This window comes from Macaca fascicularis, chromosome 1, assembly GCF_037993035.2.
Source record: "Macaca fascicularis isolate 582-1 chromosome 1, T2T-MFA8v1.1".
NCBI classification, from domain to species: Eukaryota; Metazoa; Chordata; class Mammalia; order Primates; family Cercopithecidae; genus Macaca; species Macaca fascicularis.
In genome coordinates, this window is record NC_088375.1 from 206,850,650 (window position 1) to 206,869,110 (window position 18,461).

Sequence of the window (18,461 nt, forward strand, 5' to 3'; positions counted from 1 at the left end):
GCTTTTTTCCTTTTTCTAAAATTTCAAATTTTCTAATATAATCATTACTAATGATTCCCATATTAGTAAGCATTTAAGTTCACAGTCAAAACAACTTTTTATGTAGCTACATAAAGAACTTAATAAGAGTTAAGAACTCTTAATAAATCATTAATATGGACTGATAGTTAAGAGTGTGCATATTGGAGCTATATAACTAGTTTAAATCTTTACTGTACCACTTAACAAGCAGTGTAAACTTGAGCAAGTTACATTCAACCTTTCCGTGTCTGTTACCCCATTTGTAAAATGTAATTATGGTGTCTATCCCATGAGTTTGTTGTAAGGATTTAAATTATGTATTACACAGAAGGCATTTAGAGTAAGTCTTGGTACGTAATGTATCCTCACTATATGCTAACTATTGTCAGCGTGTGTTAGTCTGCTAATTTCTTTACTTGCATGGTTTGTTTCATTCTTATAACAGCCCAATTAGATATAGGTACCTAGTATTATCTCATTTACAGAGCAGGAAGCTGAGGTAGAGATAGGTTAAGTGAGTTGCTCGAGGTTTCATAGCTAGTAGGTGATTGAAGTTGGAATTAGAACCCAGCATAATGGTTCCAGTAATGCTGAACGTAGCGTTAAATTCCCATTGTTGTCATTCCCCAACATAGGTCCCTGGGTTCCAACTAGTTGGTTTCTGTCAGTGACAGTATGTCATGGTTTTTAACTGTGAGTATCTGAATTACCTATGGAAGTTCTTTTTTTTTTTTAGCTGGTTTATTATAAAAATTTTATATAGAAAAAAGAATGGACTAGCACAGTGGCTCATGCCTGTAATCCTGGCACTTTGGGACGTTGAGGCGGGCAGATTGCTTGAGCTCAGGAGTTCGTGACCAGCGTGGGCAATATGGTGAAACCCCGTCTCTACAAAAAACCGGAAACAACAACAACAAAAACCAAAAATTAGCCGGGCGTGATGATGTGTGCCTGTAGTCCCAGCTACTCGGAAGGCTGAGGTGGGAGGATCACTTGAGTCCAGGAGACTGAGGCTGCAGTGAGCTGGGATAGCACCATTGCACTCCAGCCTGGATGATAGAGCAAAACTCTGTCTCAAAAAAAAAAAAAAAAAGAATGGAACAATGAATATTCATATATCCACCATCTATATTGAACGATTAATTTCATTAAAATACATGTAGTATGTATTTATTTATTTATTTATTGAGACAGAGTCTGGCTCTGTCACCCAGGTTGCAGTATAGTGTTGTGATCTCGGCTCACTGCAGCCTTCACCTCCCGAGTTCAAGTGATTCTCCTGCCTCAGCCTCCTGAGTAGCTGGTATTATAGATGTGTGCCACCGTGACTGCCTAATTTTTGTATTTTCAGTAGAGACGGGGTTTCACCGTGTTGGCCAGGCTGGTCTTGAACTCCTGACCTCAAGTGATCTGCCAGCCTCAGCCTCCCAAAGTGCTGGGATTACAGGTGGGAGCCACCACTCCTGGCTGACATTGACTATATATTTAACTATATATTTTTGGCTGGATTATTGTAAAGTAAATTGCAATAAACCATGAGGCTTTACCCCTAAATACTTCAGCACGTACCCTTCCCAAATAAAGGACATTTTCTTGCATAGCCACTTATCCCACCTAACAAAATAAGGGCTAATTCCCTCCGATCATCTGAAACCCAGTCTAATAGAGGTTTACAAAGTGCAGATGCCAAAGACTGACTCAGAAGGTCTGAGTGTGGAAATTAGAATGCTGTTTTTTTTCAGAACCTTCACAGGGTTGGAACACAGCCAGAATGAGAAACTGCTTTAGATTAGAAGTTCTTTTAGGAGAGAGATGATGTCTCATACCTACTTTAGCCACCTTAGTGCTCAGTACAGGTTGAGTATCCTTTATCTGAAATGCTTGAGACTAGAAGTATTTCAGATTTCAATTTTTTTCAGATTTTGGAATATTTGCAGAATGCATAATGGTCGAGCATCCTTAATCCGAAAATTCAAAATGTTCCAATGAGCGTTTCCTTGGAGCATCATGTCAGCACTCAAAAAGTTTCAGATTTTTGAGCATTTTGGATTTGGAGTGCTCAACCTGCATAAGGAACATAATAGGAACTTGATACTTTTCAGTCTCCCTCCTCCCCCAAATTATTACAACATCTTCATAGTGCTAGGCTTCCATTTGTTTTTGTTTTTTTTTCCTGGAGACAGGGTCTCACTTTGTTGCCCAGGCTGGAGCGCAGTGGCACAATCTCAACCTCCCAGGCTCAAGTGATTCTCCCACGTTAGCCTCTAAATAGCTGGGACTACAGGCGACCACGACCACGTCTGACTAATTAAAAAAAATTTTTTTTGTAGAGGTAGCGTCTTGCTATGTTGCTCAGACTGGTCTCGAAGTCCTGGACTTAAGTAATCCTCTCACCTCAGCCTCCCAAAGTGGTGGGATGACAGGCGTGAGCCTCTGTGCCTGGCACGTTTGTTCTCAACTTTGTGATTAAAACCGGAGATGTTTCCTAGTTGTACCTTTACCTTTTGGTGCTTGAATTTTGTTAAAGATCAGTATTTCTAGGCATTTAAAGAGATTTGTTAATTTTTTAAAATGCTTCTTGCTAAGAGTCTCTTTTTGCCATAGGACCTTAGAGCTTTTGGTTGTAATGAGACAGGGCAGGCTGAAAGTTAGTAAATGTTTCTCTTATTGACAACCCCAACTTTTCTCTTATTGTAGTTATCCATCTTGGTGCATCCTGACAAAAATCAAGATGATGCTGACAGAGCACAAAAGGCTTTTGAAGGTATTTGTAAATTTACCTGCTTCTGAGTATTAGATTGTGAATGGCAGGGCCTAACTATTCCTTGTCCTAGATCAAGCAGAGACTGTTGTAGTTTTGTCTTCTGGTCACCAAGAAGCTGTGGTTTTCAGTAGAGCAGTTGCCATTTCAAAGCAGAATGTTTTGTTTAAGAAGTAAACCTTAACTTTGCTTTGTTAAAACTTTTATATGCCAACAAAGACTGTTATTGCCTAGGATCATTTTTTTTCTTTGAACATAAAGAATTTTATCACTGAATTAAATCCAGATGTGGTGCCTTGAGTATATATTTAATTTTTTCCAAGGCTCTCAAGGAAAGTCATTGCTATAGTTGAATGTTTTTTTTTTTTAATTAGTTTAACAATAGTAAATAATTAAAGTAGGGAATGCTTTAGACAGCACAAGTCCATTTACACTGCCTGAGTATAGTTCAGACTTTCAGAGGGTGTTTGCAGAAACAGTTAATTTCAATGTTTTGCATTAGCTGTGGACAAAGCTTACAAGTTGCTACTGGATCAGGAGCAAAAGAAGAGGGCCCTGGATGTAATTCAGGCAGGAAAAGAATACGTGGAACACACTGTAAGTATTTATAGTGCTGCTGTGTTTACAGGAAGTATCAGCAAGCCTTGGGCACCTTGTAGGAGGGTACATATTAACATAGTAATGCCTACTGGCACAACTTGTGGATGCTTATGTGCTCTCCACCACTTTGCTGTGGTGGTCATGAATAGTGTGTGCCTGAAGCTGTAATTCACCCCTAAGAGAAGAACTCAGATGAGGAGTAGCTAGGACACTGCTCCTACCTGTTTCTCTGCCAGTCCTGTGTTGGGGAGAAAGGGTCGTTCTCTCCCTCTCATTGCATATTGCCACTTACTCCATTCTTAGAGTAGAAATATGGAGCAGCCTGTGACCCTTGACTCTTGATTTTTATTCTTGTCCCTGGTGAAGGGTTTGGAACAAGGCTTGTCTAAGGCTAGCAAGAGGATAGGGGTAAACTTTTTTTAAAATATGAGGAGGTTTATGCCCATCTTAATAACAGAGTTGGGAAGAACTCAATTGAAGGAAACTGAGTTGTAGCTGGTATTATTTTTGTTTGCTCTTGAGGGCCTACATAAATCTCCCATGTGATGGGAAATGTCAGTATGGCTTTCCTGAGGTAAGAAAGGTCTTTTAACTTTTTACTTGCTGGGGCAAGAATCTTGAGGCCATTTATAAGAGCTGTTTCAATTGTGATTGGATATGACTTTTCACATGAAGAGCTTTGAAATGTGAAACCGAACTTTATAACCATAGTAATGAATCCAGTTTAGGTGAGGAAAATGGATAAGAAGAGGAGACAAAGGGCCCATAACTACGTCCTGCCGGTCATGTGTTGGAAATGGCACTTGTAGGCCCTATCCTTGTAGAAATAGGAAAAGTGCCTGACAGTTTCTCCTTAAATCATTGTGGTAGTTACCCTTCCTATATCTTTTACCTGTAAGAATGTCATCCTTAGGCTTCCTGACCACAGGGTGGCAGTAGGGCCTTTCTGAGCTTAGAGGGCACTTGGCTTTTGCTGGTATAATAGACTGGTATAATAGTTCATGGAGTAGTGTCATTCTTGTATGAATGGGTATATTTAATTTTTTTTTTTTTAATCTCAGTAGTGACCAAAGTGATAAAAGTATCAGTTAATATGATGTGTGGTTTAGGGAGGTTCCACGGTGAAAATGATCAAGAATGTAGTTATAGAAATGCCAGAAAAACTACTTGGACATAATGCCACAAATTCTGTAGCTTCTTCTAAAACTTGACAAATATATTTTCTTTGCTCTAAACACATAACCACAAGCCAAGAAAGGTAAATTAGTAGTCTGTTTATTTCATCAAAAACGTTTTGGATCTGATGAGTTGGGGACAACCTCCCGTTGGTCCCCTTTCATCTTTCGTTCTTCCTGGTAGATTGGATTTTAGATGAGATTAGAAAACGGACTTGTGGTTCCTAATTGTCCTTGATTCCATTGTTCTTTTGAGGAGGGAGGGGAGGGGCTCATTTTTTTTTTTTAATGGAAACTTTTTGCTATACCTGTGCCTACAGAAAGTTACATATATTGTATGTGTACAGCTCAGTGGATATTCTCAAAGCACAGGTGCTCGTCTTTTGATGAAAAAAAATTCTTTTTAGGTGAAAGAGCGAAAAAAACAGTTAAAGAAGGAAGGAAAACCTACAATTGTAGAGGAGGATGATCCTGAACTGGTGAGTTAAATATGGGAAACGCCACTGTATCTTGTGTGACTGAGTCTACGAATTGGTGAGTTACAGAGACAGAAGCCAAAAGAATGATGACTATATGCTATTTCACATTTATTTATTTATTTATTTATTTATTTATTTATTTATTTATTATTTTTGGGACTGAGTTTCACTCTTGTTGCCAGGCTGGAGTGCAATGGCGCAATCTCAGCTCACTGCAACCTCTGCCTCCCAGGTTCAAGCAATTCTCCTGTTTCAGCCTCTCAAGTACCTAGGATTATAGGTGCATGCCCCCACGCCCGGCTAATTTTTGTATTTTTAGTAGAGACAAGGTTTCATCATATTGGTCAGGCTGGTCTCAAACTCCTGACCTCAGGTTATCTGCCCGCCTCTGCCTCCCAAAGTGTTGGGATTACAGGCATGAGCCACCACGCCCGGCCTTATTGTTTTATTTTTTATTTTTTGAGATGAACTTTTACTCTTGTTGCCCAGGCTAGAGTGCAATGGTATGATCTTGGCTCACCGCAACCCCTGCCTCCTGGGTTCAAGTGATTCTGCCTCAACATCCCGAGTAATTGGGATTACAGGCATGCACCACCACGCCCAACCAATTTTGTATTTTTAGTAGAGACGGGGTTTCTCCATGTTGGTCTCAAACTCCTGACCTCAGGTGATCTGTCCGCCTTGGCCTCCCAAAGTGCTGGGATTACAAATGTGATCTACTGTCCCTAGCTGTCACATATTTTTAATTTTAATTTTAATTAATTAATTAATTAATTTTTTGAGAGGGAGTTACACTCTTGTTGCCCAGGCTGGAGTGCAATGGCGTGATCCCGACTTACCGCAACCTCCGTCTCCTGGGTTCAAGCGATTCTCCTGCCTCAGCCTCCCAAGTAGCTGGGATTACTGGCATGCACCACCATGCCCGGCTAATTTTTAGTAGAGACGGGGTTTCTCCATGTTTTTCAGGCTGGTCTCGAACTCCCGACCTCAGATGATCTGCCTGCCTCGGCTTCCCAAAGTGCTGGGATTACAGGCTACAGGCATGAGCCACCGCGCCCAGCCTCCGGCTAATTTTTTTATATTTTTAGTAGAGACGGGGTTTCATCATGTTGGCCAGGCTGGTCTTGAACTTCTTACCTTGGGTGATCCACCTGCCTCGGCCTCCCAAAGTGCTGATATTACAGGTGTGAGCCACCGTGCCTGGCCTCATTTTTATTTTTATTTTATTTTTATTTTTTTTTTTGAGACGGAGTCTCACTCTGTTGCCCAGGCTGGAGTGCAGTGGCCGGATCTCAGCTCACTGCAAGCTCCGCCTCCCGGGTTTACGCCATTCTCCTGCCTCAGCCTCCCGAGTAGCTGGGACTACAGGTGCCCGCCACCTCGCCCGGCTAGTTTTTTGTATTTTTTAGTAGAGACGGGGTTTCACTGTGTTAGCCAGGATGGTCTCGATCTCCTGACCTCGTGATCCGCCCGTCTCGGCCTCCCAAAGTGCTGGGATTACAGGCTTGAGCCACCGCGCCCGGCCTCATTTTTATTTTTTTAAAAAACATTTTATTTGGCTGGGTGCAGTGGCTCACGCCTGTGAGCCCAGCACTTTGGGAGGCTGAGGCGGGCGGATCACGAGGTCAGGAGATCGAGACCATCCTGGCCAACATGATGAAACCCCGTCTCTACTAAAAATACAGAAATTAGCTGGGCATGGTGGCGCATGCCTGTAATCCCAGCTACTTGGGAGGCTGAGGCAGGAGAATCGCTTGAACCCGGGAGGCAGAGGTTGCAGTGGGCCAAGATCGCGCCACTGCACCCCAGCCTGGCAACATAACAAGACTCCGTCTCAAAACAATAACAACAACAACAAACATTTTATTTGAACTTAAAATGTATAAATATATATATATATATATATATATATATATTTTTTTTTTTTTTTTTTTTTTTTTTTTTTTTTTGAGACGGAGTCTCGCTCTGTCGCCCAGGCTGGAGTGCAGTGGCCGGATCTCAGCTCACTGCAAGCTCCGCCTCCCGGGTTCACGCCATTCTCCTGCCTCAGCCTCCGGAGTAGCTGGGACTACAGGCGCCCGCCACCTCGCCCGGCTAGTTTTTTGTATTTTTAGTAGAGACGGGGTTTCACCATGTTAGCCAGGATGGTCTCGATCTCCTGACCTTGTGATCCGCCCGTCTCGGCCTCCCAAAGTGCTGGGATTACAGGCTTGAGCCACCGCGCCCGGCAAATATATATTTATTTATGTATTTGAGACAGGGTCTTACTCTGTTGCCCAGGCTAGAGAGCAGTGGTGCGATCTCAGCTCACTGCAACCTCTGCCTCCCAGGTTCAAGTGATTCTCCTGCCTTAGCCTCCTGAGTAGCTGGGATTACAGATGCGCACCATCAAGCCTGGCTAATTATTGTATGTTTAATAGAGACGGGATGTCACCATGTTGCTCAGGCTGATCTCAAACTCCTCACCTCAAGTAATCTGCCCGCCTTGGCCTCCCAAACTGCTGGGATTACAGGTGTGGGCCACCGCACCTGGCCCAGCTTTCTTCAGTTGTTTTTTTTTCCTGATTATAAAAGAACACATGCTAATGATAGAAAATTTGGAAAAAGCAGAGAAATATAAAAAATATAAAATCTATCACCAGTGTCTATCTATCCAGTGTTTGGAGCTTTTAAAGATATTGAGCTATTCATTACAGACTCCTTTATATCTTTGATGTTTGTCTTTATTAGGGACTGGAGTTTGAAGCATTTCTTTTAGTGAGCAGTGTCTAGTAGGTAACAGGATAAAAGAAAAGTCACAGAAATTTAGGGACTTCTTTATTTTCCTTTATCTCCATATGTCACTCTTTGCTCCAGTGTCTGATTTTAGAATTTAGGCACTATTCAATCTGCATGACAGATTACTTTTGTACTTACATGTCTATTTAAGATACATTATATCTGGAGAAAAATATTTAAAGGTAGAATAACATAAGCTCTGTTCTTAACTCTTGAAAATAAAGGATTAAAAACTGGTAGGGAGGGGATTGTAATTTCATTAACTTGGTGTGACATTTACCTTCATTTATTTTTTGGTAATTTTTTTTAGAGCTAGGGTCTCCCTTTGTCACCCCAGCTGGAGTATAGTGGCGTGATCTTAACTCACTGCAGCCTCGACCTCCTGGGCACAAGTGATCCTCCCACCTTAGTGGATATTATACATTCTAATAATAACCTCTGGTGGCACATACCTATAATCCGAGTGCTTTGGGGGCTGAAGTGGGAGGATCTTTTCAGCCTAGGAGTTTCAGGCTGTAGTGAGCTATGATCACACCACTGCACTCTAGCCTGGGTGACAGATTGAGACAAAAACAATAATAATAAATAATAATAGCTTCTGTTCCTATCTTTGTAAGACTACCATGTAATATAATTTTTTTTTTTTTTTTTTTTTAAAGAGATAGAGTCTTGCTCTGTTGTCCAGGCTGGAGTGCAGTGGCATAGTAATGGCTCACTACAGCCTTGACCTCCTGAGCTCAAGCAGTCCTCCCACCTCAGCCTCCTGAGTAGCTGGGACTACAAGTGTGTGTAGCCATACCTGGTTAATGTTTTATTTTTAATATTTTTTTAGAGATGGGATCTCACTATGTTGCTCAGGGTGGTCTCAGACTCGAGGACTTAAGTGATCCTCCTGCCTCCCCCTGTTGAAATGCTGGATCTACAAATATGCACCACCATGCCCTGCTAATTTTTGTTTGATTTTGAGATGGGAGTTTCGCTCTTGTTGCCCAGGCTGGAGTGCAATGGCATGATCGTGGCTCGCTGCAACCTTCGCCTCCTAGGTTCAAGTGATTCTCCTGCCTAAGTCTCCCGAGTAGTTGGGATTACAGGCACACACCACCATGCCTGGCTAATTGTTATATTTTTAGTAGAGACGGAGTTTCTCCATGTTCAGGCCAGGCTGGTCTTGAACTCTTGACCTCAGGTGATCTGCCCTCCTTGGCCTCCCAGAGTGCTGGGATTACAGGTGTGAGCCACCACTCCTGGCCTGCGCACTAGTTTAAATAAATTTTTTTTTGTAGCGGTAGAGTTTCACTATGTTGCCCAGGCTAGTCAATCTGTTAGCCTCAAGCGATTGTCCTTCCTTAGCCTCCCAAAGTGTTGGAATTACGGGTGTGAGCCACTGTGCCCAACCTGTGCCAGGTTTTAATCTGCTTTATCTTGGGCTCCAAGTGAAAGTACATGGTTCAAATTGCTGGTAAAAATATTTACTCTGATTTTCTTTTGTTCTTGATTTTCTCGTAGTTCAAACAAGCTGTATATAAACAGACAATGAAACTCTTTGCTGAGCTGGAAATTAAAAGGAAAGAGAGAGAAGCCAAAGAGATGCATGAAAGGTACATATCAGTATATTCATTTTAAACCATATTTAAATCCCTAGATTAACTAACATTGGTCTTTGGTGATTTTTCTAATGAAGGAATTATGTGGCATATCATTTAAGAGACTATAAAAATAGTTACCAAAAAACAATCAAGCTTTTGTTATTTTTTTTGTTTTTTGTTTTTTGTTTTGAGTTGGAGTCTTGCGCTGTCACCCAGGCTGGAGTGCAGTGGCGCGATCTCGGCTCACTGCAAGCTCCACCTCCCGGGTTCACGCCATTCTCCTGCCTCAGCCTCCAGAGTAGCAGTCCCTACAGTAGCAAGGACTAGTTTTTTTGTATTTTTTTAGTAAAGACAGAGTTTCACCGGGTTAGCCAGGATGGTCTCGATCTCCTGACCTCGTGATCCCCCCGTCTCGGCCTCCCAAAGTGCTGGGATTACAGGCTTGAGCCACCGCGCCTGGCCATAATCAAGCTTTTGAATCACCAGGGTAGTAAGTTTTTTTTCCTTTGACTTTTGGGAATTACTGACTAGCTCTGTCCTTAGGGAGTGTATTTTTTATTTATTTTTTTGATACAGTCTTGCTCTGTCGCCAGGCTGGAATGCAGTGGGGCAGTCTTGGCTCACTGCAATCTCCACCTCCTAGGTTCTAGCAGTTCCCCTGCCTCAGCCTCCCAAGTAGCTGGGACTACAGGTGTATGCCACCATGCCCGGCTAATGTTTTGTATTTTAGTAGAGATGGGGTTTCACCATGTTGGCCAGGATGGTCTCGATCTCCTGACCTTGTGAACCACCTGCCTCGGCCTCCTAAAGTGCTAGGGTTACAGGCGTGAGCCACCGCACACTCTCAGGGAGATTATTTATAATCAAGAGCCTTATGTGTGTTCTTCCTGACGTCCTGGAGTGAAATAAGCAGCTGTTAAGGCCACTGTTACTGAGGCCAGAACCTTTTGTGGGACTAGTGGCTGCAGCTTTGGTGAGTGTATAGTACTGTATAGTGTCATCGGTAACAAAATGTTTAATGTTCTAAAATATGATTTCTCTTGAACATCAGAAATGTTAGAGTTTTGCTCTTGTTGCCCAAGCTGGAGTGCAGTGGTGCAATCTCAGCTCACTGCAACCTTCACCTCCTGGGTTCAGGTGATTCTCCTGCCTGAATTCTCCTGCCCAGCTAATTTTTACATTTTTAATAGAGACGGGGTTTCACCATGTTCATCAGGCTGGTCTCGAACTCCTGACCTCACGTGATCCACCCACCCCAGCCTCTCAAAGTGCTGGGCTTACAGGTGTGAGCCACTATGTCCGGCCGAGTTTTGTTTCTCTATGTATTTTATATTGTTGTTTGGTATGTACCAGTAACTAAAATTTGCTAGTTGAGGTTGTGTGAAATGTCTTAGTTTTGGGATAGGGTTTTGTCCAGAGATCTTAAGAACTTTGGGTTTATAATGGTCATTCTGCTGAAGTAAGGTGGCCTGTGTTCTCGACATAGCTTTGTCACTGAAACAGCCCAAAACCTCACATTGCTCTTGGCTGGGCTTTGGTTACTTTATCTGTGTAACAGAGATATTTATGTCTTTCCCCACAGCCATGCCCACAGTCTGATCTGCGTGTTTTAGAATGAGACATTCATGAAAATACTTTGAGCCCTTTCCAGACAGCCATCTTTGTAGACTTCTAGGGGAACTTATTTACTATATATGCTTGCTTCTGTGGGGAGATGCCATCTTGTATGGTTAATTCAGTCTATAAGTATCATATAAATAATATGATCTGGTTTTCCTCCTAGGAAACGACAAAGGGAAGAAGAGATTGAAGCTCAAGAAAAAGCCAAACGGGAAAGAGAGTGGCAGAAAAACTTTGAGGTAAATTTCTTTTTTTTTTTTTTTTTTTTTTTTTTTTTTGAGACGGAGCCTCGCTCTGTCGCCCAGGCTGGAGTGCAGTGGCCTGATCTCAGCTCACTGCAAGCTCCGCCTCCCGGGTTCACGCCATTCTCCTGCCTCAGCCTCCCGAGTAGCTGGGACTACAGGCGCCCGCCACCTCGCTCGGCTAGTTTTTTGTAGTTTTAGTAGAGACGGGGTTTCACTGTGTTCACCAGGATGGTCTCGATCTCCTGACCTTGTGATCCACCCGTCTCGGCCTCCCAAAGTGCTGGGATTACAGGCTTGAGCCACCGTTTGAGGTAAATTTCTAAGGTGGCCAGGGATTCTAATTCCAGAATAAGGCAACTTGGTTCCTGCGGCACTCCCAGGACTGAGTTGGGTAGTCAGAGGGAAGTGGGATATGTGGGGAAGAGTGGGAGCTGTGAAGAATGAGATTGGTCTTGGCTCAGCCTCCTGTAAACTCTGTAGCCTTGGCAAGGGCAATGAGGATCCCGGAATGGCTTTTTAAAAAATTATTACTATTTTTTTTTTTTTTTGAGACAAGAGTCTTGCTCTGTTGCCCAGGCTGGAGTACAGTGGCGCTATCTCGGCTTACTGCAATCTCCGCCTCCCGGGTTCACGCCATTCTCCTGCCTCAACCTCCCGAGTAGCTGGGACTACAGGCGCCTGCCACCACGCCTGGCTAATTTTTTTGTTTTTTTAGTAGAGACAGGGTTTCACCACGTTAGCCAGGATGGTCTCGATCTCCTGACTTCGTGATCCGCCCGCCTCTGCCTCCCAAAGTGCTGGGATTACAGGCGTGAGCCACCGCGCCCAGCCTAAAAAATTATTTTTTAAAATTATTGTTTTTTTTTTTTTTTTTTTTTTTTTTGAGACGGAGTCTTGCTCTGTGCCCCAGGCTGGAGTGCAGTAGCGCGATCTTGGCTCACTGCAAGCTCCGCCTCCCGGGTTCACGCCATTCTCCTGCCTCAGCCTCCCGAGTAGCTGGGACTACAGGCGCCTGCCACCTCGCCCGGCTAATTTTCTTGTATTTTTAGTAGAGACGGGGTTTCACCATGTTAGCCAGGATGGTCTCGATCTCCTGACCTCGTGATCCGCCCGTCTCGGCCTCCCAAAGTGCTGGGATTACAGGCTTGAGCCACCGCGCCCGGCCAATTATTGTTTAATTTATTTTTACAGCACACTAACAGTTTGACCCTGAATGGTTTTTTAGATTGTAGTAGGCACAGCTGCCCAGTGGGCTCAAGAAAAATGGATTGCACTTTTAATTTAGGGGGTAAACATAGAGTATTGCCCTGCTTGGAGATCTGTTAGTAGACACTGAAGTTCTTGTGGCCCCAGTGTCCTGCCTACAGAAAGAGTTAGAACTTTTGAACTTGACTCTTCTTTGACACCCTGGTTATATCCTTCAGGTGGCTGGCCAGAAGGATTGTGGCAACATTTGGTCTTTTCTTCTATAGGATTTAGGACTCATGGTTAGGGGCTGGCTAATCAGAGTTGATGACTTTGTTTCTGTTCCACTTTATGTATGGAAAGAAAAAAATGGTAATGAGGTAGAGGTCCTAGTGGCCATCCCTACACAACTGGCTAGGCATTGTACTGGCTTTGGAGCAGCCATCCAAGTTTTGGGGGGCAGCAGAAAGATGTAGTGGAAAGAGTAGCTGTACTGCTAGATAGCTCTATGGCTTTGAGAAAATCATTTAACCTTTTTGAGCCTCAGTGTTATTTGTGAAGCACTGGTATCAGTACACACCATAGTCGGGTTTGGGGAAGATTAGAAATACCATATGCTGTCCAGGCATGGTGGCTTACGCCTGAAATCCCAGCACTTTGGTAGGCCGAGGCGGGTGGATCACGAGGTCAGGAGATCGAAACCATCCTGGCTAACGTGGTGAAACCCTGTCTCTACTAAAAATACAAAAAATTAGCCAGGCCTTGTGGCGGGCGCCTGTAGTCCCAGCTACTCGGGAGGCTGAGGCAGGAGAATGGGATGAAGCCGGGAGGTGGAGGTTGCAGTGACCTGAGATCACGCCACTGCACTCCAGCCTGGGCGACAGAGCAAGACTTCATCTTACCATCTCACAAAAAAAAAAACAAAAAAAGAAATACCATATGCTAAACGTCTATCCTTGAGGTCCCAAGAAATAGGGCCTCGGTGTTGTGATGATTATTACTCATTTTGTCCTCCTCTTCCAACCTGCAGCTCATCCTGCTTTCTAGGGGTGCTGTGACACTTTCTCAGGCCCATGGGAGTAGGAAGAAAGCTCTGTTCTACTCTTTTTTTTTTTTTTTTTGAGACGGAGTTTCGTTCTTGTTGCTCAGGCTGAAGTGCAATGGTGTGATCTCGGCTCACTGCAACCTCCGCCTCCTGGATTCAAGTGATTCTCCTGCCTCAGCCTCCCAAGTAACTGGGATTACAGGCATGCGCCACTGTGCCTGGCTAAGTTTTTATATTTTTAGTAGAGATGGGGTTTCTCCATGTTGGTCAGGCTGGTCTCGAACTCCCAACCTCAGGTGATCCACCTGCCGTGTGAGCCACCATGCCCAGCCTATGCTACTCTTTTTTCTTTTTTTCTTTCTTTTTTTTTGATATGAAGTCTCGCTCTTGTTGTCCAGGCTGGAGTGCAGTGGCCTGGTCTTGGCCCACTGCAACCTCTGCCTCCCAGGTTCAAGCGATTCTCCTGCCTCAGCCTCCTGAGTAGCTGGGATTGCAGGCACCTGCCACCATGCCTGGCTAATTTTTGTATTTTTATTAGAGACAGGGTTTCACCATGTTGGCCAGGCTGGTCTTGAACTCCTGACCTCAGGTGATCTGCCCGCCTCGGCCTCCCAAAGTGCTGGGATTATAGGTATGAGCCACTGCGCCTGGCCAGCTCTATTCTACTCTTGGATTATTCCAGGGGACTGAACTGAGCTGGGCTACAGGAGGGTGGATGGATGGCAGAGCAGGTTTAGGCCTTTCCACTCGTTAAGTGGTCTCCTCACCTCAAACTTCTTTTGTACTTAGGAAAGTCGAGATGGTCGTGTGGACAGCTGGCGAAACTTCCAAGCCAATACAAAGGGGAAGAAAGAGAAGAAAAATCGGACCTTCCTGAGACCACCAAAAGTAAAAATGGAGCAGCGTGAGTGACCACCCAGGTCACAGGCACAGAACCTTCCCCCTGCTATCTCCCTTCCTGCTTCGAAGGACTCATTCTTTCCTCCCACTTCCACCCCAACATAGAGTAGTATTTGCTTTTTAGTCCATTTTGTTTTCAATACAATTTAATATTGATCAGAGTAATTCTTTTGTACATTGAAATGAGGGGCTTGGTTTAAAAAAAGACCTTCCCCTCTCCCTGCCCCTAGAACAACCAGGATTGGAAGGTGCCACCATTGGTGCTGCCTTCTCTTCCCACAGCCTGTCACTCAGTGTTTTGTACTTCACTGAATTGTGATGGTTAGAAACTTCGTGGATAGTTTGTGGAAATCATCCATTAAACATACTGCTTAAAATGGTGTTGCTGTGACTTCAGAGACAAGCCTGGAAGGGGCACCTTAGGAAGCCCCTTCGCTTCAGTTGCTTGCTTCTGGGTGTGCTCCCTTTGAAGGCCCAGATGAGACAGGGAACACTTGTGGGCACACAGAGCGGCATCTGATGCCCTGATGCCCTGTGGTGTTTGGCATGTGCCCCCGTCTACTGACCAATCAGCGTGGCATGAGGTCCACGCCACCCAAACCTTTCACTTTCCAAAGAGCTAGCCGTCCTCCACCCAGTACCATGTCCTAGCCTGTCTGCATTTGTTAGTGGTAATATTCTTTATGTATAATAAATTTTTATACCCAAGCCATTGATGTACTCTTCCTTGTACTCTCCCTTGTGGGTCCCTTATCTGGCTTGGCCCAACCCCAAAATGCTTTGGGGTTGGACAGACCTGGCTGAACCTTAGTTTCTTCATCTACAAAATGGGAATATAAATTACTGTGGCAGCTTTTAGGGAGGATTTGCCATGGCATATACAAGGTAGCTACCACAGTGCTCCTTGGGTATTGCCCATATACTATTATTTCTGTGTAAAATGAAGATACTGATTGTTTTGAGGATTAAATGAAGTAATATATGAAAGCGTCCAGCTCATAGTCTATGCCCAGACGTCCTGCTTGCTTTCAGGGACGGAATCAGCCCTTGGGAGGGGCCTAAAGTGAGAAGTGGAAAGGTGACACTTGAAATGTGAAGATAAAGGAAACTAGGTGACTCAAAACTAGACTTTGCTTTTTGCAATGTCTTGTAGATGAGTAAACAGGCACCATGACTACGAAAGGCACCGTGTCTTTTAGTATCATGAGAAGTGCAACTTTCCTTTCTCTGTGGGAGAGGACAGAGGCTTGGGTGTCTTACTGTCCTTCCAAGTACAGCTGAGCACGTCCAAACCACACATGAAGTAGAGCACAGAGGTGGGTGGGTGGGTGGGTAGGTGTGCCTCTGGCTAAACTGGACCAAGGCAGAGGAAGGAAATGTTTAGTTGCCCTGCAAAAGTGATACATGCCGTGAGGTAATGCAGGCTGTCCTGCCAAGGGGGGCAGTGATTATCTTTTCTAGCCAGGCAAAGCAAAGCGACCCCCATTTCAGTCCAGGATGTGGGTGCACACACCCCTTCCTTAGAGATTAAGTGGTGGTTGTTCAGTTCAGCCATCTACAAACTTACCTTTACCCTCAAGGAGGCTGTGCCAGCAATTAGCTATGGGTATTAGTTCTCACACTGCTATGAAGAACTACCTGAGACTGGGTAGTTTATAAAGAAAAGAGGTTTAATTGACTCATGGTTTTGCAGGCTGTACAGGAAGCATGGCTGGGGAGGCCTCAGGAAACTTAGAGTTGTGGCAGAAGGTGAAGAGGAAGGAGGCACGTCTTACCTGGCCAGAGCAGGAGGAAGAGGGCACAGGGAGAGGTGCTATACACTTTTAAACAACCAGATCTCACTATCACGAGATACTGATAGACAAGGAGGACTCACTATCCCAAGAACAGCAAAGGGGGCGGCCCTTATGATCCAATCACCTCTTATCAGGTCCCTCCTCCAACATGGGGGATTACAACTGGGCATGAGATTGGGGCGGGGACACAAATCCAAATCATGTCAGGTGTGTTTATTCATTGAACAAATGTGCTGGTTTAGAAATAAAATGGTGAACACCGCAGGACCCCTGTTGCCTGCCTCACAGCTGGGGCACACGGGCAAGGAGACTGTGTCCACTGCTCTGAGAAGGGGGCCCTTGATCTCATTTTTAGCAGTCAGGGAATGTTTCCTGGAGAAAGTGGCCCTTTTAAAATCTGGAACCCAGGGGCTGATGCATCAGTTAGGAATGTTTTGGCTGTAAGGAACAACTGGCAAAAAGAGGAATATTTTACTTCCATAAGTGGAGACGGGGTTTCAGGGATTGTTCATGGTGGAATCATTCATTCAGTAATACCTCCAAGGAAACAGGCTCTTGCTATGCTTCTCCGTCCTCTCTGGAGGGTTTGGCATCTCACAGTTGCAAGAAGGTTCTAGCACCACATCTTATAACAACTACCAAACAGAAATAAATCATCCAGGAAGCAAAATTTTTCCCAGAAGATGTCACTGGTTAGAAAATGGGTCACATGGACACCCCTTGGTAAGTTTGGCTGGGAGAGCTGTGAAGAACAGACGGGCAATACACCAAGCCTTCCTCCTTGGGACTGGGCACGTGTTTCCAATAGAAGTTGGTAAAGATGAAAGAATTCCTGCTGGAAAGGCCGGGCGCAGTGGTTCATGCCTGTAATCCCAGCACTTTGGGAGGCCAAGGTGGGTAGATCACGAGGTCAGGAGATAAGACATCCTGGCTAACACGGTGAAACCCTGTATCTACTAAAAATACAAAAAATTAGCCGGACGTGGTAGCAGGCGCCTGTAGTCCCAGCTACTCGGGAGGCTGAGGAAGGAGAATGGCGTGAACCCGGGAGGCGGAGCTTGCAGTGAGCCAAGATCGCACCACTGCACTCCATCCTGGGCGACAGAGTGAAATTCCACCTCGAAAAAAAAAAAAGAATGCCTGCTGGAAACAATGAACAGTGTCTGGCACAGAAGGGGTGGGACTTGAGGGAAAGGTGTTTCAGTCAGAGGGAATGGCATGTGCAAAGGCCCAGAGGGTAAGAGAATAGCCCATTCATGGGACTGAACAACATTTGTTATGCCTGGAGCACAGACGTGAGGTGAGATGAGACCAGGGAGATCATAATGGCATATTGAGGAATTTGGGTTTCGGTCAGTACATCCTGTTTTCCTAGATGGACCAAAGTTTTCCTACTTCCTTTCTGGCGCATTTTAGTGACAGACCCACTGGACAGATCAGCAATGGTCCCAGCCCATTCTCATAACCCTGCTTGGAGCAATCTCTGTGATGACCTGGCTGGGGAGGGGGGTGTGTGCTGGGCATTGACTTGAGGCAGTACAGTCAAGACTGGCCTCCAAGGCAGGGCTGTGGCTATGGCAGTGCCATTCTCTCCCACCCCTTCATCCACAAATAGGTTAAGGGGCACTCTCTAGGTAGGGAAGGCTTGCTGGAGGAGTGCCAGGGCCCAGAGAAAAATGAAAAGCTGGATGAGCCACTTTTCTTGTTTTCTGTAAATAATGGAGCAGATAGGCTCCCCAGCTGTGGAGTTGGCTGGCAAGAGGACCTTTGTGGACAGAGGTGAGGTGGAAGGAGCCAGCCAGGTATGGTTAGAAACCCAGCATGTGGGCCGGTAACATCAACTCTGAGCCTCAGCATCCTAGTATGTAAAGTGGGAATTGCACCTTTAAAATGAAGTGTAGGCCGGGCACGGTAGTTCACGCCTGTAACCCAGGCACTTTGAGAGGCTGAGGCAGGCGGATCACTAGAGGTCAGGATTTTGAGACCACCCTGGCCAACATAGTGAAACCTCGTCTCTACTAAAAATATAAAAATTAGCTGGGCATGGTGGCACAGGTGTGGTGGCACGTGCTTGTGTCCCAGCTACTTGGAAAACTGAGGCAGGAGAATCACTTTAACCCGGGAGGTGGAGGTTGCAGTGAGCCAAGATCTTGTGCCACTGCACTCCAGCCTGGGCGACAGAGAGAGACTCTGTCTCAAAAAAAAAAAAAAAAAAAAAAAAAGAATTGTAACCACTGAAAGATAGCATCAGCTGTTGCCTTTGGCATTCC

At 44.8% G+C, this 18,461-nt stretch overlaps 1 protein-coding gene across 12 annotated transcripts in view; it reads left to right on the forward strand.

Moving 5' to 3' along the window:
- Nucleotides 1-15,103, forward strand: part of LOC102140968 (dnaJ homolog subfamily C member 8) — a 31,187-nt gene extending 16,084 nt beyond the window's left edge. For 8 of the 12 annotated variants that reach the window (XM_074015079.1, XM_074015081.1, XM_074015074.1 and 5 more), the window contains 5 exons: nt 2,719-2,785; nt 4,965-5,036; nt 9,321-9,412; nt 11,184-11,259; nt 14,285-15,103. In XM_074015079.1, coding sequence (XP_073871180.1) covers nt 2,753-2,785; nt 4,965-5,036; nt 9,321-9,412; nt 11,184-11,259; nt 14,285-14,407 — 396 coding nt within the window. In that variant the 5' untranslated portion in view covers nt 2,719-2,752 and the 3' untranslated portion in view covers nt 14,408-15,103. Of the gene's footprint in view, nt 1-2,718; nt 2,786-3,284; nt 3,380-4,964; nt 5,037-9,320; nt 9,413-11,183; nt 11,260-14,284 lie in introns of all 12 variants that reach the window. The other 4 variants (XM_065526539.1, XM_065526540.1, XM_005544240.4 and 1 more) reach the window with 1 other exon arrangement.
- The last annotated feature ends 3,358 nt before the right edge of the window (nt 15,104-18,461 follow it).